At 47.5% G+C, this 26,286-nt stretch overlaps 1 protein-coding gene and 1 long non-coding RNA gene across 2 annotated transcripts; one reads left to right on the top strand and one right to left on the bottom strand.

Moving 5' to 3' along the window:
- Positions 1-3,420: 3,420 nt before the first annotated feature.
- Positions 3,421-9,326, bottom strand: LOC140702296 (uncharacterized). Its single transcript, XR_012081414.2, has 2 exons — positions 9,213-9,326; positions 3,421-3,895 (listed from the first exon to the last, which is right to left on the bottom strand). It is a non-coding gene; the product is annotated as an uncharacterized LOC140702296 (long non-coding RNA).
- A 12,891-nt stretch (positions 9,327-22,217) lies between these two features.
- On the top strand, positions 22,218-25,153 carry SOX3 (SRY-box transcription factor 3). Its single transcript, XM_072981213.2, has one exon. It carries the CDS (start codon positions 22,513-22,515, stop codon positions 23,593-23,595), a length of 1,083 nt encoding a protein of 360 aa, XP_072837314.2. The 5' UTR covers positions 22,218-22,512; the 3' UTR covers positions 23,596-25,153.
- The last annotated feature ends 1,133 nt before the right edge of the window (positions 25,154-26,286 follow it).

The following is a 26,286-nucleotide window of genomic DNA, read 5'->3' on the forward strand; positions in this document are numbered from 1 at the left end:
TCATCAGCGTTCTCAGGTCAACAGTTTCTAAGTGGCTCCTTGTGATGTCTCAGAGTCATACTGTTGCATAACAGCTACAAAAATATGTGTATGCCTGTAATGTATACATGCACACATGTACTCATGATACACAATGTTGATTTCCTGTCCTCCCTTCTAATCAAATATGGTCTACTCAACATAGGGAGAAAGAGATTCATGCTAAGGCAGTAAGTTTTTATCTCAGCTGGGAATTCAGAAAGATGGGACCCCAGGCACAGGGTAACAAAAAGTAAACATTTTCCTCTTCCATCACCTGAGAAATGTCTCCTTGTCTGTAGACCTTAAGGTGCATGGGACTTCTCTGAAACTTCAGGTGGCCTCCTTAGACCTAGTAGCATCTCTATTCCCTTCCCTGACAATAAGCAAGGTCCTGTTTTGGAGTGTTTCTGCCATCAGCTAAATGCTTACCTGTTGTCACAGACAATCTGCTGTCTCTTAACTGTGGCTTGTATTGAATTGTTTCTGAAAGGCAAGTTTATTGCTGTTACAGCTCTGTTGCTATTGATACGATGTTGCTTTTGTCATTAGCAACTCATTCAGTTGCATCTGGTTTTCCATGGAATCAAAGAATCATGGAGTTGGAAGGGGCCTCTAAGGCCATGGAGTCCAACCCCCTGCTCAAGGCAGGAACCCAAATCAAAGCAGATCGGACAGGAGGTGGTCAAGATTTCTCTTGAATGACTCCAGTGTTCGAGCACTCATCACTTCTCAAGGTGATTTATTCCATTGCCATACTGTGCAAATTGCTTGAGATTATTCAGTAACAACAACAATAAACAACAACAATAACAACATGCCATAACAATTCTGACTTATGGTGACCTTCTCCAGGGTTTTGTAGGTACAGAAAACACAGAAGAGGTTAATCATTGCCTTCTTCTGTGTTCCCTGAGATATTGAAGCTGTCCCAAGGCTACACAGGTTGGCTCTTTTCCTGGGAAGCCCTCTTGACTCATGGCTCTGCAGCCATGAACCCAACTCAGTGAGCTATCTAGCCAGAGGTATGCAGTTCGTAGAGGGAGCCTTATAAACGCGAGCTTTCTCTTGTTGTCCCTGTGGGGTGTATTAACTATGGAGACAATCATGACAAACATCTACCACCACACTTCTTTCCAAGAAACCCAGCCTGGTTTCTGGCCAACTCCTGTCCTAGAACATATCTCCCACTCTCTTGTAACAGTGCCTTGCAAGGTAGATGAGTATTCATGGACAAGCCATCGTTCATGGGTGCTTACTTGTTGTTCTTGCCCCCAGACCGGTTTTCTTCATGATCTGTAGTTCTGTGGTCATTTAGAGTCTCACCATCAATGGTTCCCAACCTTGGGTTCCCAGATGTTCTTGGACAACAACTCCCAAAAATCCCAGCCAGCACAGCTAGTGGTGAACACTTCCGGGAGTTATAGTTCACGAACCTCTGAAGACCCAAGCTTGGGAACCACTACACTAGAGGCTCAAACCCACACTTTGAATGGAGCCTGGAGAATTATCAGAAGCCAATGTTGGCTTTCCACCAGCCTGAACTGGGTCAAAGATAATACCTTTCAGCTATCGGAAATGTGAAAGGGGGGAAGTGGTGGCTGCTCAAAATCCCATTCGGTGGGAACTTTTCCAATGGGACAAGATTAAAGAGATTACACAGAGGTTCATGTCACAGCAGCTGCTACTTAGCCTGCTGAGCAATGGTTTAATGAGACAGAATGACACTGAACATCCCAAGGAGACGTCCTGGTTTGGGCAAGTGTTTGAAACGCTGATAATCGAAGCTGACAGCAGGGGACCATTGCTGACCTCCTTGAACGTCTCTTTCTCTGTGTACAAAAAGCGCCATACAAGCTCATTCCGTACCTGACAGAGGCTGTCTCCTTCGGTCGGACATGGTGAAGCTCCTTGGATAGCTGACACAAAACAGCCTTCAGGATGGAACTTCCTCCCAAGGAAGGTTAGAGGAGGCCTCACCCGGTTGTCATTCAACCACCAAGCAAAAGAGCTTTCTGTTCCGGGAGGCTTACAGGCTTACAGAGAAATATGTTTCTGTGCTATTTAATTTTTAATAACATCTTCCTGAACTGTTTTAATTCAGGTGGGTGTTTAATATCATGGTTAGTTCAGTTGAGGAGAGGCAATGTTGATAACCAACAGTTTCCAGGAGCCAGGATTTACATATTGAGAGCCAGCATGGAGTAGCGGGGAGAGAATGGATCTGAGACCCAGGAGACCCAGGTTCAACTACCTACTCAACCAAGGCAACCTCACCAAGAGATAGCAATGGTAAGCTACTCCTTGAGCAGCTCTAATCTCCTCGAAATACTATTAGAGTCTCCGTGAATTGGAAGCAATGTAATGGTGCACAACTCATACTGGGGGATTGCATCAAAAACACCAAATTATCTAAATATAAGTGAACTAGAATTCCCCAAAAAATGTGTTGGACTCAACCCTGAGTGCTCCCTGGAAGGACAGATCCTGAAGCTGAGGCTCCAATACTTTGGCCATCTCATGAGAAGAGAAGACTCCTTGGAAAAGACCTTGATGTTAGGAAAGTGTGAAGGCAAGAGGAGAAGGGGGATGACAGAGGACGAGATGGTTGGACAGGGTCATTGAAGGGACCAACATGAATTTGACCCAACTCTGGGGGGCAGTGGAAGACAGGAGGGCCTGGCGTGCTCTGGTCCATGGGGTCATGAAGAGTCGGACATGACTTAATGACTAAACAACAACAGAATTCCAATTCTAGTTTTTTTATCCATCCATCCACAGAGTTTTTGGTGTACACTATCCTTCTGCAGAGATGTTCAGAGAACCACAATGTTGCCAACTGTCTCATCTTTTTATAAAATCCACATCATTGTATGTGTGTGTGTGTGTGTGTGTGTTTGGAACCACTGTAAGCTCTCTTGCCCATCTGATGCCCCCAAAAATGTGTTGGACTACAAAGTCCATCACACCTAAGCCAGTGGGACAGGTGCGTAGGGGTTGATCGGAAACATAAGTCATCCCATCTAGATACTACCATTGCAGAGATGTTTAGGATAAAGATAATATTAAGCTGAATGCAAAATGAGAGTTTGGAATGACCCTATCCAATACCGATATATACTGATATCAACATTGCCTTCCCCTGAACTGAACTAACCGTAACACCCACCTGAATTAAAACAGTTCAGGAAGACTTCATTAAAAATTAAAAACAAACAGTCAGCTGATTGTTTGTGATTTGTGCCCTGTCCAATTCCGTTTATGCTCTGGATACAAGCTGATTTGTGAATTCATTTCACTCCTGAACTGAATCTAGCCATTACATTTCAGTGACGATGAGCTTGAAATATGGAGACAGGATAGACCCTAAAGATCAGAGTAAACCTGACAAATGATTCTCCGGGGGGTTCAGATGCTTTTAATCTCTCTTTTTTTGGGAGAAAAGGAAAAGGAAAACATTGAAGTTCCTGCTTTAATCCAGAACGCATATAAACCACAGTGAATCAATTCAGGATTCGGGTGGTGTGATCTGCGATCTATTCAGGCCATTGGTAATCATCCTACTAAGCAGGGCGAAAGAGCAGGTTGACACAGCAGAAGTAAGTGTCCTGAGAAAGGTAGATCATCATCATCATCTGTCTGTCAACTTTGCCTTGAGAGAGGGATGCTGGAGATGATTATATTCCACTCTTGCTTCTCTGGAAGGCGACCAGGGACAAAATATTCCAGGCTGCACCGATTATTGTTCCAAGGTTTTTGTATTCTCTTTGCTTCTGCATACCCTGTTCTTCCCTGGGAGAGAAGTAAACGCTGCTCCTGGAACTAATCAAGTCTATGCGAGGCAGCGGCCGTACTTATGTCCAAGGCATCTATAATCCTATCAAAGAAAAATGAGCAAAAATTGAGAAAAATGGGAAGCATGCTTCACGGCAATTATCTTCAAGACTATCATACTTTTCTTATTAGCACCGCAGACAAAGGGCCGGCTGCCGATTTCATTAAAATGAAGCTGAGCATCGTATTTGATATATATTTTAAGTCCAATTATATATATGCCATATTTACTCTAGTGGGAGCATTTTTTTCTCCCTGGAAAAAAAGGGGGGGGGTAGGAGAGGCTTTTCTCTCCCCAGGGAAAAAAAAGGAAAAAACAAAACTGTGTCGTGCCTCAAATGTCGATGTCCAAATACCCATTTGTGTTTTATTTTTATTTTTAAGAGGGCTGAAGACGGGAATAGACCCAGGGCTATCATTCTGTGGTCAATGGGCCTTTTCAAGCATTCACCCTCGGTGGGAAAGGTAGAAGGGGGCAGGAGAAGAGGAAGACCCAATACATGATGGACTGACTGCCTAAAGGAAGTCAAGGCTTGAGCACCCTCGGTGGTGCTTCTTGACTGGCATTTCCTTTCATCCCTGTGCCTCCCCATCCTCGGTTTGTCACCCCAGGATGGTGGTGCCGTTGCTGCCATAGACCGGCTCCACCTGACATGAAAAGGGTACAACACCTGCCCCAAACAGGTCTCAAAGTTGTGAGGTTGACTTGGAGAGGTGGTGAAGCAGGCAATGAGTTTCATCCTTCCATGGATCATTTAACAAACCTAACAGTCCTAGAAGGACAGATCCTGAAGCTGAGGCTTCCATACTTTGGCCATCTGATGAGAAGAGAAGACTCCCTGGAAAAGACCCTGATGTTGGGAAAGAGTGAGGGCAAGAGGAGAAGGGGACGACAGAGGACGAGATGGCTGGACAGGGTCATCGAAGCGACCAGCATGAATTTGACCCAACTTTGGGAGGCAGTGGAAGAGAGGAGGGCCTGGCGTGCTCTGGTCTATGGGGTCACGAAGAGTCAAACACAACTTCACGACTAAACAATAACAAACAACAATCCTAGAAGATATGCAGTGGTGTGTGCCACCGAGCAGAACTAAAACTCTACATACAGTAAACAGAGTACTTCTTGATCCTGGTTGATAAGGGATTAAGATATTGCTCCTCCAAGTCTGCATACAGAGGGCATTGTTTTTGAAAGTGTACAAAGTCCTCCATCTTAGACCCTGTATTCACTTACAGGTGAGCCCCCGTGTTTACTGGGGGTCTCAAATCACAAGACTCGCTGTCAAGTCGGACTTAAGTCACACCAATGACTTGACTTGTTCTTGTTTTTTGTCCCCCTCAATGATGCTGGACAAACCCTTGTTAATAGAGACTCCGACATAGGGTTTTGACTCAGAGGTTGGTACCAAAGACTCAAATTCGAATTCGGAACTCAGGCTCAAAGACTTGTCAACAGCCCTGAGGTTTACATCAGACTGTGTCCCCTGGTCACTCAGCACAGGAGGATGATTTAAATCAATTTATCCTCTAAGAATCACCGGATCGGTTGACTCAGCTTTCTTAACCAAGTGTCAGCTGTAATAGATAGAATTTAGAGGAAGTGCTAAACACTAGTATGTGTATGAGCGAGAGAGATTTTATTCACGTCCCGTTTCTGATACAGGTTGCAAAAACAGGCTGTTGGTAGCAGAAGGGGTGGCTTGGCAATGAAGACAGAGCAGGAATGTGAGGGATTAGCGAACTTCATGTAGTGGCAAGAGGTTTTATCAATAGTGACAATTCTCACAGTGGTTAATCAAACATTAAAGGACAAGTGGCCCAGGCAGACCCTCGGTGGCTCGGTTGGGGAACAATAAAAGCAAACAGGCTGTCTTGTCAGGACATGTCAATTTATGGCAGGCAACCTCAGCGCCTCTGGTCGAGAGGCAGGATGGAGAGAGAGAGAGAGAGAGAGAGAGAGAGAGACGACCGAGGAAGCTGGCTGGGACAGGGTTTCGGCTGAGCTGGAATGGCTTTCCTGAAAAAAGAAACAACATGCTCCCACATTCCCCCCCCCCAGCAGGGGAAAAACAAAGATGTGGAGTGTAATGCTACACTGCACTGTTATGGCAGGAGTATACGGTTTAACTTTTCATGTCTCTCTCCTATGGAATCCTGGGACTGGTAGTTTGGCGAGACATGCAGACTTATCTGCTAGAGAGCATTCATGCTCCTCTGTGAACTACAGTGGTGCCTCGCTAGACAGTTACCCCGCATGACAGTTTTTTCACTAGACACTGGCTTGTTGCGATCACTATAGCGATTCGCAAAACAGTGATTCCTATGGGGGAATTTCGCTGGACAATGTTTGGTCCCTGGTTCGCAAACTGATTTTCGCTAGACAACAATTTTGACAGCTCCCTCCGCACTCGCAAACAGGTGTTTTTGGGACCTAAGCTTGGCAAGACAGCAATTTAAGCAGCTGATCGGTGGTTTGCAAAGTGGCTTTCCTATGGCCAATCTTCGCTAGACAATGATGATTCTTCCCCAATGGAACGCATTGAACAGGTTTCAATGCATTCCAATGGGGAAATGCTTTTCACTAGACAATGATTTCGCTAAACCGATTTCAGTGGAATAGATTATCATCGTCTAGCGAGGCACCACTGTACAGCAAAGAGATCTGAGTCCCCCACTGGACTATGAAGTCCGGGGATTCCACAAGAGGCAGTCATAGCACTTTTTGATGTTGTTAGGAGCTGTCAAGTTGCCTTCAATTTCCGGAGACCCTATGGATGAATTATCTCCAAGATGTCCTGTTTTCAACTGCTCTGTTGGGCTCTTGTATCTACCTATCCCAGTGGTGTGTCTTTTCCAGAGAATCCCACCTTCTCATGTTGTACTCAAAGTAAGACAGTCTCAGCTTCAAAAAATTTTTTAGACAGAGAGGGATCTAGAAGGTGACCAGGACAGAGAGAAAAACTGGAACTCATTCCCCTCTGTTGTTAAAAAAAGAACTTGGCAGGGCAGTGTGGAAATCTCTGAGAGATGAAAATGCACAACAGAAAATAACAGGTGCACCTAAATTTCTACTCTCTTCCAGCAGGTCCTGAAAAACCCAACTGTGGAACAGATCCATTCAGAAGCCTTTTAGCCAGGGGGCTTCCCAGAGGGAGAGAAGACAAGTCAGGATTCTCACAGCTGACTGATGGGTGGATGCAAATGCGGGCTTAATGTGCCCATACAAAAACAAATGGCTAATGGCTCATTTAGCCATTCACACCCTTGCTCAAACTGTAGATGCCTCCACCCATGGAAATTTGTCAGGGGCATTAGCAAGTTTTATGCAAAAGCCCTGGGCATCTCGAAACAGGTGGGGAGGGGAGGAAAGGATGCTGATGGCTCTGCATTCCTTGGATGGATTCCTAGATATAGCTGAGAAAGATCAAACACCCACAGGAGCATGTTTAAGGCTGCAGTTTGAGGCAGGGTTTCAGGGGAGTGCACCCCATTTATTTATTTGCTGGCAACAAGTGCCTTTTGTAAAACAAGACTGGCTTGCATGCATCAAAAGGAGCTCCAGCATTAAAGGATCTATTCCAGATATGACCTCCTAGTTTTTAAGGTATTGCCAAGCTCTGACCGGCTTTGCTGGAACAAATTGTAGACTGAGAGATATATACCTTTCCAAAATACCTTCTGTAGAGGTGGGAGGTTATACCCCTAATATTTCCAGTCAGCATTGCTACAGTATGCCTTCTTCTAGGATCTGTGTGCACGTCCATCTCTAATCCGGCAGGAGATGGTTCACAAGCCTGTATGCTTCTAAAGCTTTAGGAGGCCACCTTTCTTGATAGTGAACAATGCAGACAATTCATTGAAGCCCAAAGTATATATTTAATCACCTCTTCAGATGCAAGACCCACTGAATTCAGTAGAACTTTTCTTAATAAACTCTCCCTTCAGCCTTAAGTGCATCGTTGCTTGCTTACAAATCCTTTAATTCACTCGAAGTGCAGAATATCCATTTCTTGGAGTTTTTTTTTAATGGCTTGTTCTTGTTTGCAAAATCAGTTTTTTTGCAAAAGGAAATATTATACAGATGTACCCCAGCAACCTATTGCCAGATCTCTGGGTCTTTGGGGTAAGTCTGTGAACTTAAGGCTGAAATCTGTCACCCGCTTAACGGGGAGGGTATCCCATTGAAATCCACGGGGCCTCCCTCCATGTTTGGGCTGCAAACTCAGGCCTAGCGCTTCCGCGCGGAATGCCAACTGGGCAGGTGGCCAACTGACCATCAGAAACATTCTCTGTGATATTTTGACAGCAAGCAAAGGTGATTGGCTACTGACGCTCTTTAATTCCCACTGGTTGAAACCTTCTGGCTCAGCATCATCGATCACACACCAGACTAAGCCCACTGAATCAATGGGGATTTGTTGACTTCACTCCTTGGTAAGCTCCATTGGTTCCAATGGGCCTACTCTAGTGGCAACTCATTTTAGCTCAGTGAAGTTGCCATTGGGAGAAAGACGCATTTGAATCCATGGAAAGTGCAGGGGAGTTGACTCACCAAATCTTCATTGATTCAATAGGCCTCCTCTAGTGCAACCTTTGCACACTGTACTATCATTTTTAACTGCCCCCTGTTTTTAAATGCGATGTTAATTTAATTTTAACTTCATTTTTTTATTATGCTTGTGTCATTTTATGCTACTGTCCCGGTTGTAAACCACCCTGTGTGACCATCAGTATAGAAAACAGACAGACAGATAGAACAGTTAAATTGTAATAAAATTGTCACAGACCATACATTTTTTATTCCATTTCCATTTAACTCCATTTTTATGTATTGTTGCTGCTGGTTTTCTTCACATTCTCCTGTGTAAACATGTTTGCGAACTGAGAAGTAGCTTTCGTGCATCCTGAGTTTCTAGTCTATGAAAACTCTCATGGCATTTTTTTTAAAAAAAATTATAAAGCTAACAAGTATAAAAGCCTACATGGGGCTAAAAAGGTCCACAACATTTAGGGTACCAGGGAGAAAGACAGCAAAGTGGCTTTGTGACATATTAGCATGATTGCTTAGCTACTGTACTCCAAATACAGATAGCTGTGATGATGCCTATGTGACAGCAAACAAGAAAATAAGAAGAATCACATCTCCGTGTGAAGAAAGAATATGCCCTTATATAATGTAGGAATTTGTTCTGAATATCAGAACTGAACCGATCTTGTGTTCTTTCAGTACAAAAAAAAATCTGTCTCTTATTCTCTACACAGCCTTAACTTCAGCAGTGTAGTTCAAAGGAAGGAGGGGGGTCATTTTCCTTGCTGTGACTTGAACAACTTTTTGCAAACAGTGTAAAAACAGTTTGTACCTTTCCTTGGAGCAGGCCTGCTTGGGTTCATGAAATCCTTGACCCTGGTCCAGAAACCTAGGTGAGATCCGAGAAAGAGATTGGAAAATACCTTTTGCATGCACCTGTGGTCCAGGAGATCTTAAGGGGGATAATCTAAAAGCCACTCCCCCAAGGCAAATGTATCTAGGATATTTCAGAAGGATGGCTCAGGTGGATGATTCAGAGCAGGTAGAAAATGGGCGAAGGAAACAGCTCTTTATCCTCATGAACTGGTATTGTTTTGACTTTTCAGAACAGGAAAGCTCCAGGTAGCTGGAAATGGATTTGCCTGGGGCTGTTCCAAAGGCTCAGAAGAGGTCAGATTTACTGGCCCCTATGTTAATGGGGTGCAGGGATCCTGGGGGGGGGTGTTACTCCTGAGCAGAGGGGGAGATTCCATGATCCAGGACCACACTTTCCCCCAGCATTTTAAGAAAACCTGGATATCCTTGTTCAGAGGCTTCAGTCCCATTGCAATGTGCCACGCAGCACCAGCGGCGAGAGCTGGCGCACGGCATTTGCAGCTTAACAAAAATGATTCATCGTCGCACTGTTATAGAATCGTGTATTTATTATTCTTGTTTGTTTGTTTGTTTTATAGGCTGCCTTTCTCCCGATAAGGAGACGCAGGGCCGCTCACAGTATTAAAAAGATTAGAATTAAAAAAACAGAATAAGTTAAACATAAAAAAAACCCCACACACAATCAAACTATAAGTTAGTTCAAATACGATCAAGCAATTAAAAGCACGTAAACATGAGAAACGATCTTAATTTTAAAGAGGCGTTCGGGGACTCGGTCATGAACGTTAAAAGCCTACCTGAAAAGGTGGGCCTTCAGTTGTTGGCGGAAGGGAAAAAGAGGGGGGGCTGGCCTGAAATCCTGAAGGAGACCTGGCAGAAGCTACCACAGAGAAGGCCCTGTCTTGTGTCCCCATCCATGGAGCCCAAGAGGAGGGTCTCCTCAGAGGATCTTAAATGGCCAGAAGGCTCATATGGGGAGATAAGGACCCAAGCTATGTATAATCATGGTCGCACAAGGGGTCCTTTCTGAAATTACAAAGAAGGTGATTAATAATCTTCCCCTTCAAAAAAAGTCTTAAGGTCATAAAACTTAACATAACAAAAACAAGGAATCTCAAGGACACATTAGAAGACTTACCAGGTGTAGTTTGTCCCAACCTTTCATGGAATGCAACCCCAATTTTCAGTGCTGGTGTGGAACATCGCTGTTTAGTCATCTGGTTTTGCCTTTAATATATGAACACAGCTTCCCTGCATGGAAAAATAAAAAAAATAGGGAAGCAGGAACAGAAGGAGGCAGTGAGACTTTTCCTAAATAGGGTGATTCTCTGTGCCAAAGTTAAATCTCCCCACAAAGAGAAAAGGGGGAGAGACAGGAGCAGGGATACACTGGAGGATGGCATGTATATCCATCCAGGAAGGAATTAAAGCGCTGTGAGCCAGTGAGGTGAAGCCGTTGGAGTGCTGCTCAGCTAGAGCTCAGGAGACCTGGGTTCAAATCTCCACATGTTTTGAATGCATAAAGCATGGGATGAGCATTTTTCTCCAAAATCATTACAAAATTGTTATGAGCTATTTCCCCCCTCATGTTTTAGAGAACTCTGGGGTAGTTCAGTCTCCAATGGACAATTAAGACCCGTTAGATTTGCCAAAGACCTGCTCCTGCTGCAGGTGAAAAAGATTATTATTAATAATAATAAATATTAAAATATAAAATAATAATAAAATAATAATTCTAAGATTATTATATAACCCACAATCATAGTCCATAAACACACACACAGAGTCATATTGCTGTATATAGTCTCTCTCTCTCTCTCTCTCTCTCTCTCTCTCTCTCTCTCTCTCTCTGTGTGTGTGTGTGTGTGTGTGTGTGTGTGTGTGTGTGTGTGTGTGTGTGTGTGTGTGTGTGTGTGTGTGTGTGTGTGTGTGTTTGGATATATGTTTGGCAATACATGTTTGGCAATATATATATGTGTGTTTGGATAGGTAGGCTTTTAACACACATGACTGAGTACCTGAATGCCTCTTTAAAATTAAACTGACAAATCAGAAGCTTTTCCCAAGAGTTATAGATAGATAGATAGACAGACAGACAGACAGACAGACAGACAGACAGACAGACAGACAGATAGATAGATAGATAGATAGATAGATAGATAGATAGATAGATAGATAGATAGATAGATAGATAGATAGATAGATAGATAGATAGATAGATAGATAGATAGATAGATAGATAGATAGATAGATAGATAGATAGATATCTGTCTAAAACTCTTGGGAAAAGCTTCTGATTTGTCAGCTTTTAAACGGATCCCTGTAGCTCCAACTGCAGGTAGACCCACCAAGCATCAAGCTGTTTGTGAGATTTCTAGCAGAAATACATTTGATGTAGGGAAATCAGGGGAAAAATCAGGATGGAAGAGAAAGAATAAGAAAAACAAGACATGTCGCAAATCCCAGCAGAATGGACGCCTCTGATGGTGTGGATGTGCGTATGTGTAAGCACCCACATGCATATTTAGGGGTGCACCAAGCTGAGATTCACTGCCACTGTCCTTTTATTAAACGAACCCCTGTAACTGCAAAGAAAGACCGCTTCCTTCGTTTACAGAATGAGGTGTTGTTAAAGGCTGCAGCCACCTACTTCACCTCCTGTGGCAGGCCAGGACTTCCATTGTGTATTTTTTTCCGAGCTAATTTCTCTCCTCATCAAAAGCCTCAGATCCCTGAAAAGGTAGTAATTTACTTGAAGCCCTTCTTCTGTGGGGTGGCCTCTGTCCTTTGTTTAGCAAAAACCTCCTTTATGTCCTCTCTAATATCATTTAAAGTCCACAATATTTTAATAATTCCTCCCTTACAGGACCATTTTCAGAATCTTAATTTGCTATGATATTTGGGGGGGTAAGCTTGGCTAACAACCCGGACTGCCTCTCACCCTGTCCAGCATATGAACTAACCTACACGGGGAGGTGAATTTCACATTACGGAATTGTTTGATTTAGGTTTGTGCAATTACCATTTGATATCACTAAAACACCAGACCTTTCAGAAAGCAATGCCTTTACTGCTAGTGTGACATTCGGTGAGGGGGGAGGCTATGGACAAAATAGAAAAAGAAAAAATGGGGGAGACTTTCAACAGCATCTCCTTTTAAATTTTGAATGGATCATATGGAAGAAGTTGGGGAAGCAATGATGAAACCGGGTGCTGTGTTTCTCTTGCTTCTTGCAATCAGAAAGGAAAACAGTAATTTGGAACAATCAAGAGAAAGGGACTCAGTGGGCCAGGAGGCAATGGGAAATGAGTATGAGTGTACACATAATTTTCATCAAAAAAATAATAATAATAACAGCACAGAAATGCAGACAGATACCCTCCTGTACATATAGACACGGCAAAGCTTTGCTCTCATATCAGCCAGAAATCTGATGGTTTCCCAGCAATCTTGAGCAATTTCTAACTTAAACTTATGTTATTTTTAAAAAAAAAAACACTTTGAAATAAACCTTACTGTTTAGTAAATGGAGAATTGCCAGTGTACAGCATCTGAACTGAAGTTGCTCCATTTGAATTACTGACTCTCTTGCTCTTTAAACACACACATAAACACACACTCTATATGTATGTGTGTTTGTTTGTTCTTTCATTAATATGTATATAAAAAACTTCCGGGGAAGAGTCCCGGTTTGCCAACTTTTAAACTGAGCTTTGTAGCTGTGCCTTTAAAGTTAAAAAAAAAAGTTTCAAGCAGTTTGTGAGATTTTTGAAGTCCACCGATTCCACAAGGCGGATTTGGGTTAGAAGCAGAACAGAAAGCCAGAAGAGGAAAATTTCAGAGAGGGTCATTTCTGATCAGTTGGCAACCGTTATGAAGCAGAGTACTTATTAAGGCTACTTTTATTATTTGAAATGTTTGGAAGGGATAACAGAAATATTTATAAGACCAGGCCTCTCAGGGGCAAGCGAAAGCAAACAGGAGTCTAATAATGCCCCATTTGCAGTATGAGAGGTGGAGGACCTTTTAGGGCTCCTGAAGAGCAGAGAAAGGTATGTGTTTTCTTTAGAAGATAAATAAATAAGTTGTGGGTGGTACATTTACCATTTCTTTTGGAAATGAAATCCTCCCCATCATTCCTGGCCATCTTGTTATCATTTAACCAATAAGAACTGTTTTAAGGGAAAACCAGAAACATGTAGGTAATCTTTTTAAACATGTAGTTAATCTTTTCAAACTACCAAGTGCCTGCTTGGCCACTTGAGCGGAGAGCTATGCCCTGAAGTGCTAGTTTTCTAACTGCGGGGAACTTCCCCATTTGAGCACTGCATGTGCTGTCTCCTCCTTCAAGTGGTTAAGTTTCCATAATGGTGTCCTTAGACAGTTGGAGGGGGTCTTCAAGAATCAGAAGGGGCCCCCCATGAACTACAAAGTACAAAGATCTCTAAGGAGTAAAATAAGAGGGATTAGATGCTGATTGGAGTGCTGACGGGAGGGAGAGAAAACCAGCAAAAAATAAAAATGGGGGGGGGGGGAATTATTCTGAAAGTAAGCATAACTGGCTGGGTGAAACAGCAGAAATGAATTCCCTACCCCACAACATTTACTGGGCCTGATGTGATTACCCCCTTGCTTTAAATACAACCACATCTCATCCCATTAGTTCTCTAAGCAGCTGCAGTGCATTTTAAGACCTCAGGTTTCTGCCACTATACTTTGCTGCTGAGCTAGAATCCAACATAGCTTAAGGAACCAGTGTGTGAAGCTCGGGAAGGTGTCTGACTTGGACTATGATGCCCCAAATCCCCAGACAGGATTGGGACTGACAATACCTCCAAAGAAATGGATTGTGATGCACAGAAACGGACACGTCAGCCTTATAGATGCCATGCCACCTTTGGCCTGGGTTGGATGCCGATGTCTCGGCCGAAACTGCACCGGGCAGGGCTCACCTCCAAAACACAACCTTGTAAAGTAGGCCGGTCTTATGATTTGCTTCTTTCGGGAGGTGGTGAACAGTTGCTAGCTGAAACCCTCCCGCAATGTGATCCGGGCTCCTCAGAAGTAAATTTCAATGGCTCGAGTGAAATCCACACTCCCATGTGCTTAAGACTGCAGTGAGCGAATCCTACAGAAGACAGTCTGTCTCTGAGCACAGAGTTCCACTTTTGAGACTGTCCACATCTGCCTGCTGTTCTCTTATGGGTGGGCGTACACACACACTGGCATGGATTTCTTGGTATTTAACTCTTGATCTTCTCTTGGATTGGGTGGAGGAAACCTCCACGTTCAGGAAGAGGCTACCACCCAGCCCTTAGTCCCTTCAAAAGAAGCACGGCCAACATGCGAGCAAATCTCTGTCGGAGATAGAATCCGCTCTACTATTCTGCTGGCCTTCTGTTTTATTCTCTTCGCCCTCATCAAATGAAGAGGTTATAGATCTTTTTTTTTTTTCTTTCACGTGGGCTGCCTGAAAAGTTCCCTGAGATTTGAATAAAGGTCCTAGCTCAGTGGATTGGAGCACCTGGGAGTGGTGGCAAAGGTGGGGACTTAGTTTCCCCCATTGCATCTTGTAGGAGAAGGGCCAGCCTGTAGTGACCTTGGGCAAAGCTGCAACCCCCAGGGGTCCCAGAAGGAGGGAGCGGTCAACCACCCCTGCATACATCATACCCAGAAAACTTCATGAACGTTTGCCATAAGTCACAATTGACTTGACCACCAGTTATTTTTATCAAGAAGGCTCAAACGAAGTCTGGATCCATCACGATGGACCAGGAAGGTCAAATGCAGAGACCCAAACTCTACATAAGGGCAAAGAACAAAAGGAGCTGGAAAACTTTGACCTCAGCATTAACTACAACATCCATGCTGGCTAGGGGATGCCGGCTGTTGCAGTAAAGGTCTCCAAGCCGCTTCTCCTCCTTGCACAGATGACTGGGGGAATCTGGGTATTGTAGTCCAAAATCTTAAAGTGTCTGAGCTCTGCTTCAACAAGATGTTTCCTTAGAGAGAAAAGCTGTAATCCCATATATGTTTGCTCAGAAGTAAGGGCTGCTGCACAGGTGACTGGGGGAACCTGGGTATTGTAGTCCAAAACCTTACGGTTTCTGCTTCAATAAGCTGTTTCCTTAGAAGAGAGGAAACCTGCAATCCTATACATGCTTACTCAGAAGTAAGGGCTGCTGCATTTAGTGGGGTCTACTTCGAAGTAGCCTTCCTACACCTTAACTAGGTAACCAAACTCCAAAGAAGAGCTTATTTACTATCTTGGAAATCCTATCAAACGCAAAGTGTTTTACTTCTGAGTAGGCACGTATAGGATCGTGGCAGAGATCGTGTCTTTAAATGACAAGAGACTTGCTCCAGCATAAAGGGTGCAGACTTGCAAGGGAGTAAACCCCGTTGCATTCAGTGACACTCTTGAGGTTAGTGTGTTCCTGAACGTGGGAAGTTGTCAACAGAGGCATATTGTGCTAACAAAATAAAATAAAGCAATCCCATTTTAAACATTTGAGGGTCTCTCTCTGGATCTAACCCTGGGAATTACATTTGCAAGCTACTCCAGCCCCAGAATACGAACAGTGCAACCCTCAGCTACGCCTGCTCGGGAGTAAACCCCAGGGAGGCGTCTCGCTGGGAGCGGGAGCCCGGGAAACTTGGCGGAAAGCCAACGGGGGGGGGCGCGCGCAAGTTGCGTGTGAAGGCAGAAGCTGGACTTTCGCTTGGGGAATTTTGTTGGAAGCGGTCGTCTGGATCGGTTCCATTTGAAAGCGAAGGCGCAAGAAGACTTGGTCCGGAGTCGCGCAAGGGGGGGAAAAAAAGCTCCTTTCTTTCCCGGGATCTTTCCCTCCCCATTTGAAAGTTACTTCGAGCGAGCTGCGAGCCCTTCCCACGGAGCCCGGTTTCTCGCCTCCCCGAAGGAGCTGGAGGGTTGAACGACAACGAAATCTCATCGCAGCCGCGTCCAAACGCGGCCGGTCCCCGCGGCGGGAGTCGGATCGCCTTGGGTTCAAGGAAACGTCTCCTCCCGGGTTTCGCAGATTGCAGCCTCGCCTGGCACAGGAGAAGGGCAAGCGGGCACCGGCTCAGCGCCCGGGAGGTCACGGTTTCCAACCGGGCAGCGGCAAACACTAATTTTTTTTTGCCTTCATTTCTCTGCCATTTGTAATCTTCTTGGCTGGGGGGGGGGGGAACCACCCAATAAATGTGTGTGTGATGTTATACATGCAGTGTGTGTGTATATACACAAACACTTTTTTTCCAGCCAAGAAGATTAAAAATGACAAACTTCCCCCTCCCTAACTTTGAAACAAACTTTGTGTGTGTGTGAATGAGTTTGCTGGGCTTCCTTGGGGGAATCTGGCCGAGAGCGGGTGGTTTGAATGGTCGAGGTGGGTGGTTTGAAGGAGGAAAGACAAGACTGCGAAGCGTGAAACGTGGCCTTTATTTTCTATTTCCACCCCTCCCCTCTTACTACCCCCCTCCCCCACGGATTGCTTCGGAACGGCCTCTCCCCGCCACCTCCGTTCCTCGGTGAACTTTCCTAGCCAAGCCGAAGTTCTGTTCTGTGCGCGCAGCTCTGCCCTGCGCAGCCAAGCCTCCCTCGACTCGTGGCCCACCCTGTGAGTAAACCACCTCCAGCATTTTCTGTCCTCAACTGCCCTACTCAGATCTTGCAAACCCATCGTTTCCTTTAGGGCAGTGGTCCCCAACCTTGGGCCTCCAGATGTTCTTGGACTTCAACTCCCAGAAATCCTGGCCAGAAGAGGTGGTGGTGAGGGCTTCTGGGAGTTGTAGTCCAAGAACATCTGGAGGCCCAAGGTTGGGGACCATTGCTTTAGGGGATCATTCCCTCTCGCGTCTGGTCTTCCTCTTCTCCTGCTGCCCTCCACCGTTCCCAGGCTTCTTGTCTTCTCTGGAGAATCTTGTGCTCTTATCATGCTAAAAGTAACGAAGGCAATGGCTTCCTGGCCATGTGCAGAGTGCTGCCGCTGAATGAGCCTATCTTCCTGTGAAGGGCACCTGTTCTTAATCAGATTTGACCCAGTTACAAAACTGATTTTGTTCTCCAGTAAAGAAGAAGGTCGTTTTCAGGAGAGATCTAGAGAATTTATGTTTCCACACACACACACCGTTCCAAGGACATTTTGACTTTGGTGTTGTTCTTTAAATGTGAGAAATTGCACACATATATAATCATACGCCTCCCATATACTGTAGATCTTTATATAGCCGGATAAACCAACAAGAGGAGGAGGGGAAGAACTTCTAAGAAGGCCGAGGAAGAGACACTGACCGTAAGAAATCAGACAGCGCTTGGTCGCTCTCCCCCTGGCTTGAAAAGCAGGGGTTGTGGATCGGGACCTTTTGCGCCCTGCGCGTAGGTAACCCTGCCCCAAAAGACGCTCCTGTCCTGCAGTTTCATTGGGGGTGCCCTGCCGTTCAAACGCTGGCTTGACACGCTTGCGCTTCCTCTTCATTTCTTTTTTTATTTATTTATTTCATTTCTCTTTTTTTGCAAAGGAAGAGACTCCTGCGGTGAAAACACCAGCCTGCCAGACCGAAGTGCAATGGGTAAAGCTTTCCCCCCCCCTACACTGCACCGCGGTGCCAGGAAAACGGGACCCGCGTGATGGATGCTCGTTAAGGCCCCTTCGTCTTTTTGCATTGTTACTTCTCGTTCTTAGGAGGCATCAAATGGTTGGTTAATGAATCCGTAACCACGTCCGTTGCAACCCAATTTGCCCCTTTTAGCTGCACGGAATGCTCACCGTCTCAAAAAGAGTCGTGTTCCTTCATAAATATGCAGAGGGCTGGTGTTTATTATTCACTGTTCTTTTGACGTTAAGTGTCATTGACTTCAATGTGGGGCGAGTGGGGCTCGCTTCCCTTTAAATGGGGGTAGAATTGACGCTTAGCCCAGCAAATCGGCAAACGTCTACTCAGGAGTAAAAAAAATGCAGCTTTCTGCGTCTTATCTGACAGCAAACCGATTGAAAGAGCACGGGGGCCGACTTCTGAGTAAATTCCTCTAGAATGGCGTTGAACCTGCGGAAGGAGAAAAATCGCCCCGCGACAGCTTTCCGGGGTGGGGAGGCTCGCCCGGGAATGACGTCTCCCGAGTAAATGATTGTCTATATACGGTTGACCGTAGAACGTGGGCCATTCTTGGCCTAAAACTCTTGGAATGGCCCACCCCTGCGGCATACGGACAAAAAAGGGGGGCGGGGGCTCATCCCTGCTCGGATTGAGTCTGTTGAGAGCGCTTGTGACACAGCTGGCTCTGGCCCCGAGGAGCTTACAGAATCAATGCCGAAACGGCAACACGGAAAGCTGGAAGACTTTCAGACGTTTCCTTTCCCCTGGATATAATCCACATGCGTGTTTGCTCTCATTTTGTCTTCATTCCTGCAACAGGGCTCCGAGAAGCGTTTAAACTGCTTTACCATCCACCTTCAAAATCTATTTCTTTCTCGGATATATCCAACCCGTTTACACACGCGTCCCTGTGCCAGCGGCACCATTCACACGTTCGTGTCTTCCTTTGCTACCTTGTTCCGCGTCTCCGATTCGCCAGTTGCCTCCTGACGCGTTGGCTCTGTGCGCTAGCTATTGCCATTTCCCCCAGAATTTTTAAAAGTCGCTGCTTGGAACGACATGTCCCAGAATCCGCAGCCGGTACAGTTGTGCCCCCGCCCCCGCGCGCAGATTCTGGAGAATCGTGGTACTTTAAAAGCACCGTTTCCGAACGGTAGTTCTCTCCACAAAGTGCAAGGCCGGCCTTTCTACGAGGCAGCGCAGATCAACGGCCTCAAGCCACAGATTTTGAGTTTCAGAGCAGGCCGCAAAGGGTTAACTCCTTAATTTGTCACAATCATTCTTGTTTTACTATATGGGGACTCGGGATTTTTGGTCTTCGGAGTCCGAAGCTCTTGATTCGTTTCACGTGTCTTGGGGGGGGGCGAGGTGTCAGTGAGTAAATTAGTTAAAATATTTTTACCCCGCCTTTCTCTTTAAAAGATCCAAAGGCGCTTACCTCATTCAAAGAAGAACGTTGAAAAGCTGCAAACAAGAAGCATGAAAGTATTTTAAAAGAATTAAATAAGCATTATATTTTAAAAATGGTAAATAAAGTCAATACTTAAAAGCACATTTAATTTAAAGGCAACAGGCCTCAGGCAGCGAAATGTCTTGGGTCGACCTGGTTTGACCACCCCGTCTTCTTCCCCCCCCCCCCGCCTCCGCCTCCTGACGAATCCGCAAAGGAAAATCGACGAGTACCCGTCCTACTGTGAAAAGCTAGGATGGCTGATGATGAATTGAAGCACCGTCAGCATCATCCCACCCGCTCTGACTACAGGGATCCCATCCTTCTTTTGTTGACTCCTGGATGGGAGAAGGGGCGCGTCCCACCTCCTCAGCCCAACTCAGGGCTCGTGAGCACCACCAACAGGAATTGGATCCATTCGTCTCTCTCTCTCTCTCTCCTATGCCTTCTGCTTGGCCTACCTCTGAGGATTGTTGTAAAGCGCCAAAGAGGGTAGGACCGTACAAAGAGAGCGCAGGAAGCCGTCCAGGGAAGCTTGTGAAGTCCAATGAAACGTGGAAGCCTCAGAGGCCGCAAATCGCGCTCGCCTTTGAAGGTACTCACGAAAGGACGAGGAGCAAATCAGACCCGAGGATGCGCAAAAACGAGGCTAGAGCAGGAGAACGTTTTGCGCAAACTGGCGAGGCTCATGTCCCAACGAGCCTGCCTAGATTTACCGCAGGATCCGCTCAAGGCAGGGGTGCCGTTGGCTCTACTCTAGCCGGGGGGGGGGGGGGGGAAGAGAGGACTACTCGGAAGTAAACGCCTCCGGGCGGTCAGGCGCTTCACAAAGGAGGAGGGGGCGGTTGCGCCTTTGCCAGAGGCACCGCTGACGGCCATCTGCGTGCCCCCCCCCCAAAAAAAAAGCCTGTGAGGGCTTTTCCTCTCCGCCTCTCATTCAAGGGGCCTCGCAGGTGTGTGGGGGAGGGGGAGGAGGAGAGCAGAGGGGGGGCTTGATTGACAGCCCCCGCCAGCCAGGCCTGCCAGCGCCGCCTCTCTCCCCCCCCACAAAAGTTCCCATTCACTCCCGGCCAGCTCTACTAGGAGGTTGCCATGCGAACGGATTTTCCCCCTTTGCAAAAACATAAAAGGGGGGGTTTCGGCCTCCCCAGTTCCCCCTCCCCAGGCAATCCGGGGGTGGCGAGAGGGGGGGAGAGGAGGAGGAGAAGGAGGGAAAAGAGAAGGAACGTTTAGAAGGGAGTCAGAAGGTGGGGCGGGGGCGGCAGGAAACTTTGGCTTACTTTTTCCGCGGACCCCTCCCAACCCCCTCGGTTGCTTCCAGAATTAAAAGAGAGAGAAACCAACCGATCAACCTTGCCTGAGTTTCACCGAAGCTTGTTTATCCCCAGGCGAAAAGAAAGGAGACGCTTTTTTTGTCAAGGTTTGTTTTTTTCGCCAAAGACGGGAGAAACATTCAAAGTGTGCGCTCCGAAGCCCGGTTTTATCCTCACACGCGTCCCTGCCCATTCCCACGAGCGCTCTCCTCACGGGTCGCCCGCGTTTTTTGCAACTCGGCGCTGCTTTTTGTACAAACATTTAACAGCAACAACTCCAACAGTCATAATAATAATAGGCTAAAACTTGTATCTGCTACATAATACCAGTCCGTGTTTTTATAATTTTGATTGACTGCGTCTGGTGTTTTTGGCTAATAAGTTACCATCCTCGTTTAAAAAAGAATGAGGCCCGACAGACTTCCCTACAGAACCCTCGTGGGGCCAGCTCAGCGTAATTTAGACCAAGTCACTCGCGCTGAGGTTGCCAACTTTTTTTTCAGATAGGGCTCCTCTGCCTTTTGAGCGGTTTGGTTCAAGGGGAACTCTTTTGGGGAGCACAGAGCTGAATCAAGAGGCCTGTTTTCCTTTCTCCCTGCAGCGCATCCACTCCTAAAGCGTATAGGAAGAAAAAATATTTAATTGAAAGCTTCCTAAGGAACAAATCTTCTCCCAGTAACGCAGTTCGTTATTTTCGACAGTAAAGCTCGTTGCTTCTTTCCTCTTCTCCGTGTAAACGAGTGCCTTAGGGAGCTCGAAGTGAGGGGCTGAATTCGGAATAGATGGAGATCCGGACAGAAAGTTTTCTAAGGGAGGTTTGGAGTCCAGGCCTTAAAAAAGCAACTTGAAGAGGAAATAATCTCTTCTTAAGTAACTGAACGATTGTAGCAGGTCGAAATTTACTGGGTCTCGTTATCTGGGGAAACGAGGCAGTCAGGATGTTTAAAAAACGAGGTACAGGTATTTGTAAATCAACTAAATTTTTTGGTTTAGTAATTTTTTTAAAAAAAAAAAACTCAATTAACTGAAACCCTGTCTGCTCTCTTGGAGCATCATAGAAAAAGTTGACCAATCCCAATCAAACAGACTGAATAAGCTAGAAAAAAAACTTCACAGGTTTCACTTCCAAGTAAACATTTTTAAAGAAAAAACGTAAAAATCAAGCTTTCCACAAGGAAAACACGTCCTTTCATGTTGGTAATCCTGAAGATGATGGGTCGTGTTTTCCTTGTCGAAAGCTTGGTTTTTATGTTTTTTCTTACAAAAATGTTTCCTTGGAAGGGAAACTTGGGAAGTTTTTTGAGCCCATTCCGGTTGTTTGACTGGGGGTTGGTCATCCCCCCCCCCCAGTTAAGTACTGTAACTACGTAGTTTGCATTTGGTTTACAACGAAGTAGGGAATCCCTTTAAGCCTTAAGGCATAAATTCGGCCTCACACCCGAAAAGCGCCCGGGGGGGTAGGGTTTTGCGGGGAAGGAAGGAGGCACCCCTAAAAGTTGCAACTTTAGAAAGAGGGGTGGGCCAGAGCCCCCGAGAAGCCGGCCAATTACTCTGCGTCAGGGGCCGGTCGGGGCTGGCGCTCTGATTGGCCGCCGGCACCTCATTTATAGGCCGTCAATCAAATGGCCCGGGGAGAAAGGCTGAGCGGCGGGTGCAGGAGCAAGCCGTCGGAAGAGAGAGCGCGCGCGCCCCGGCTGGTCCTTCCTTGGTCGCCTCGCCTCGCCTTTGCGCTCCGGGACGAGCAAGAAGAGGCGGCCGCCGGCTTGGCTTCTCCTCGCCTCTTGAGGCCCCCAACCCACCTGGGTTGTCTTCTTCCCTCCCGTCGGTTCCAGCCGGAGCGGCCCCCCCGCCTCGCCTCGCCGCCAAGCTGGCGCATCTCCTGCCCGCGCCGGCCATGTACAGCATGCTGGAGGGCGAGCTGAAGCCCGCAGGCGGCAACGGAGGCCCCGGCAGTAACGGGCTGAAAGGAGTCGGTGGTGGTGGTGGAGGAGGCGGCGGCGGCGGAGGAGGAGGAGGAGGAGGAGGCGGTGGTGGTGCTGGAGGAGCCGGCGGAGGAGCAGGTGGTGGCAACAACGGAGCGTCGGATCAGGACCGCGTGAAGCGCCCCATGAACGCCTTCATGGTGTGGTCGCGGGGCCAGCGGCGCAAGATGGCCCAGGAGAACCCCAAGATGCACAACTCGGAGATCTCCAAGCGCCTGGGCGCCGACTGGAAGCTGCTGAGCGACGCCGAGAAGCGGCCCTTCATCGACGAGGCCAAGCGGCTGCGCGCCGTCCACATGAAGGAATATCCGGATTATAAGTACCGGCCCCGTCGGAAGACGAAGACGCTGCTCAAGAAGGACAAGTACGCGCTGCCGGGGAACCTCTTGGCCTCGGGCGGCGGGGGAGGCGGGGGCGGCGGCGGAGGAGGCGGAGGAGGCGGCGGCGGGGTGGGCAGCCCCGTCGGGGTCGGGCAGCGGCTGGACTCCTACGCCCACATGAACGGCTGGCCGAACGGCGCCTACGCCTCGCTGATGCCCGAGCAGCTGGGCTACAGCCAGCACCCGGCCATGGGCAACGCCGGGCAGCTGCAGCCCATGGCCCGCTACGACGTGAGCGGCCTCCAGTACAGCCCCATCATGTCCAGCGCTCAGCCCTACATGAGCGCCGCCGCCACCACCTACAGCATGTCGGCCGCCGCCGCCGCGGCCGCCGCCGCCTACGGCCAGCAGCAGCCGTCGGGCCACGGGCTGGGCCTGGGGACCATGGGCTCGGTGGTGAAGTCGGAGCCCAGCTCGCCGCCGCCGGCCATCGCCTCGCACTCCCAGCGGGCCTGCTTGGGCGACTTGAGAGACATGATCAGCATGTACCTGCCGCCCGGGGGGGACGCGGCCGACCCGTCGGCGCTGCAAGGCACCCGCCTACACAGCGTTCATCAGCACTATCCGAGCGCCGGGGCGGCCGTCAATGGCACCGTACCGCTGACTCACATCTAGCCCTGGACCCTGGAGGGTGGGTGGCTGGGGTTTTTTTGGGGGGGAAGGCTTATTCGGATCTCTCCTGGGACACCCCCCCTCCCACGCCGCCTTCAAAACGTCCCTCAGCCTCCTACGCCCTTTCTGTTTGGACCGCCGCGGGGGGGGGTAGCAGGGAGGGGGAAAGCGCCCGCTGATCCGCACCTAGACAGTCTCCTCTTTTCAGGATTGCCCCCCTCCGAAAAAAAAAACATCCAGGCCGTTACCCAAACTTCTTTCCCCGTGTCAATTTCCCAGCAAGAGAAGTTGAGTTAATTTTTTTTGTGTGGGGAGGGGGGAAGTGGTCGAGGCGAAGCGGGGTAAACCAGATTTTTTCCAACTAATTCTGGTTTTTTAAAAAGATAACCAACCTTCCCATCCTCTCCCTTCCTCCCTTTTTAAAAGAAATAATTGTGTATAAAAGTGGAATTGCTTGTCTGGATAGAGCACAATTTCTTGCTAACGTTTGTGAGTGCCGCTGCAAGACATTCTCTCCCCCTCCCCAAAAAAAAGCCCTCCAGAGATCTCTCTAACAGGTTTCCGGATAAGTTTTAGAAAAGGTGAAAGGTGTTTCGTATGCTTGAAGATTGTGGGGCGTCCTCCCCCCCCCCCTTTTACGAAAGAATTCCGAAGGAGGAAGAACTGGAGCAGCCGGCCTCACTCTTACATGTTTACATTTTGTTTTAATTGTCGGGAATGGGCTGGTTTTATTTCTCCCCCCCTTCCGTTCCCTTCTCCTTCCTCTCCGTTTCGTTTGTCTGGAATCCTGTTATTATTAATTTTTTTAAAAAAAAATCCCTCCACTTTTAAAAAAGAAACAATCAAAACTTTTAAAGTCGGCTTCAAGGCACACCGCCCCCCCCCCCACGGCTCCATCTCCTCCTCCCGTTTCCTCGGGAGGAAAGAAGGGCCCGATCCCATTCGGAAGGCGAGCGGGCCATCGACTTTCCTGGGGTTTTTTTTTTTTTAAAAAGGCCTGACTGGAGAGACAGGATGCTACCCTCCAAAGAGCGGGCTGACCTCGGAGTCAATTTGCTTCGGGGCCTCGTTTCGGGAGCCGTTGGGCAAGGCGCGGAGGAGCAGGGCTTGTGAGCCGGGCGTGGATTCGAATCCACCCAACTCCGTTCAAACTCCTGTGGCTTTTTAAAAATATATGTATTTGAGTTTTGAGGGAAGAGATCAGGGAGCCAGAAATAGGAAGGTGTAGGGAACTGTTTTATCGTTATTTTTTTGTCTATTCCGGGGTGTTGTAAAGTTTTGTAAATTTTTCTTGCTCTTCCCTGCCCCCCCCCCATTCGCCCCCTCACCCCCCGTTTTGTGGATTTGATCGTGGGATAAAGTTTGGGGAACATCTTCCACACCCTCCCACGCCACGAAAACCGGCCGTGTCTTAGGTTATTTTTGTTGTGATGGTTGTTGCTGCGTTTCGCATCTCTTTGAAGAGAACTTTTTTTTTCCCCCTTCCTTCCCGGGGTTTCTTTTCCTCACCTCTCCCCGCAAGAAAGAACTTTAAAAGAGAACAATAAATTTTATAACAGGAGCCTCTCGGCTGTGTGTCTGGCGTTTCTTTGGGACGATGGGGAGGGTGGGGGGAGAAGGTTGTTTTCCGTCGGACGGCGCCCCTTGATCTCCTGGGCGCTACTCTAGAGTAAGTGGCTTGGGAGGAGAGGGCAGGGCAGGGCGATGCTGAGCGCGGCCCCCGATCCGGTTGTTTTCACCGCCTGGTGATGCTGAATCATACCCAGAGGAAATTCAGTAAGCTTTTAAAGAAAATTTCGGCTCTCTGCTGTGGATCCTGCTTGCTTACAACGCGCCGAGGATCGGGGTGAGGGATATTAGCCGGATCCTATGCGTGTTCGCTTTTTTTTTTCCCCCGGGGGGCGCAGAGAAGTTAAGTCCTCTGTAAAGTCGCTTTTATGGCCAGCTGCTGGGGAAGATTTCCTGGCAACCAACTAAAAAATAAATGGCTTTCGGGTCCCCATAGCAAAGGCTGCGCTCTTGAACCCATTCATACTTTCATTGGGGATGATGGGGGGGCAACTCCTCTACTCCGGAGTTGCCAGAAAACGCTCGCTGGAATTGGAGTCCCGCTTTGTCCTTTGAACCTATTTATTTATTAGAGGGGGTCATTGCTGGGACGCCTAGGAGCTTGCTTGCTGGATTGAATTATTATGGGACTGGTTTCTGGGGAAATTGTCGGGGAGGGGGGTCGGCCTTATTTATTTATTTATTTATGTTTGCGTGCGTGCAGGGAAGTCTTTATCTTCCCCTTCTGAAAAAGCCGCGCGCGCCCGGGAGGCGATTTAGCTGCCAGCCCCAAACCCTGCTACTCAGAAGTAAGCGCTACTCAGAAGTAAGCGTCCCCACCCACGGCCGATGGGACTTGATCCAGGTAAGTGAGTCTAGGGTGGCGGCGCCTCCGTCGGAGGACGGAGGAAGCACCTTGCTTTCTTTCAACCTGCGTGGATCGGTGTGCTTTTTGGCTGTTTTCTTTTTTTAATCACTCCTTGCGGAATTTACGATGTACTTTCTTCCTTCTTTTTAAAAACTTTATTTACATTTATTTTCGTACTGCTTTAGGGGCTAACAAAGGACTGAGACGCACTCCCTCCCATCTTTTCTTTTAAACTAGTAGGTCTCCCGTGGAGCAATTAGTTCTGCGTTTGAGTCCTT

This window comes from Pogona vitticeps, chromosome 11 (assembly GCF_051106095.1).
Source record: "Pogona vitticeps strain Pit_001003342236 chromosome 11, PviZW2.1, whole genome shotgun sequence".
Classification (NCBI taxonomy): domain Eukaryota; kingdom Metazoa; phylum Chordata; class Lepidosauria; order Squamata; family Agamidae; genus Pogona; species Pogona vitticeps.

Excerpts from the sequence above, each read along its gene's own strand:
- SOX3 (XM_072981213.2), top strand. The coding sequence starts at position 22,513 with ATGTACAGCATGCTGGAGGGCGAGCTGAAGCCCGCAGGCGGCAACGGA.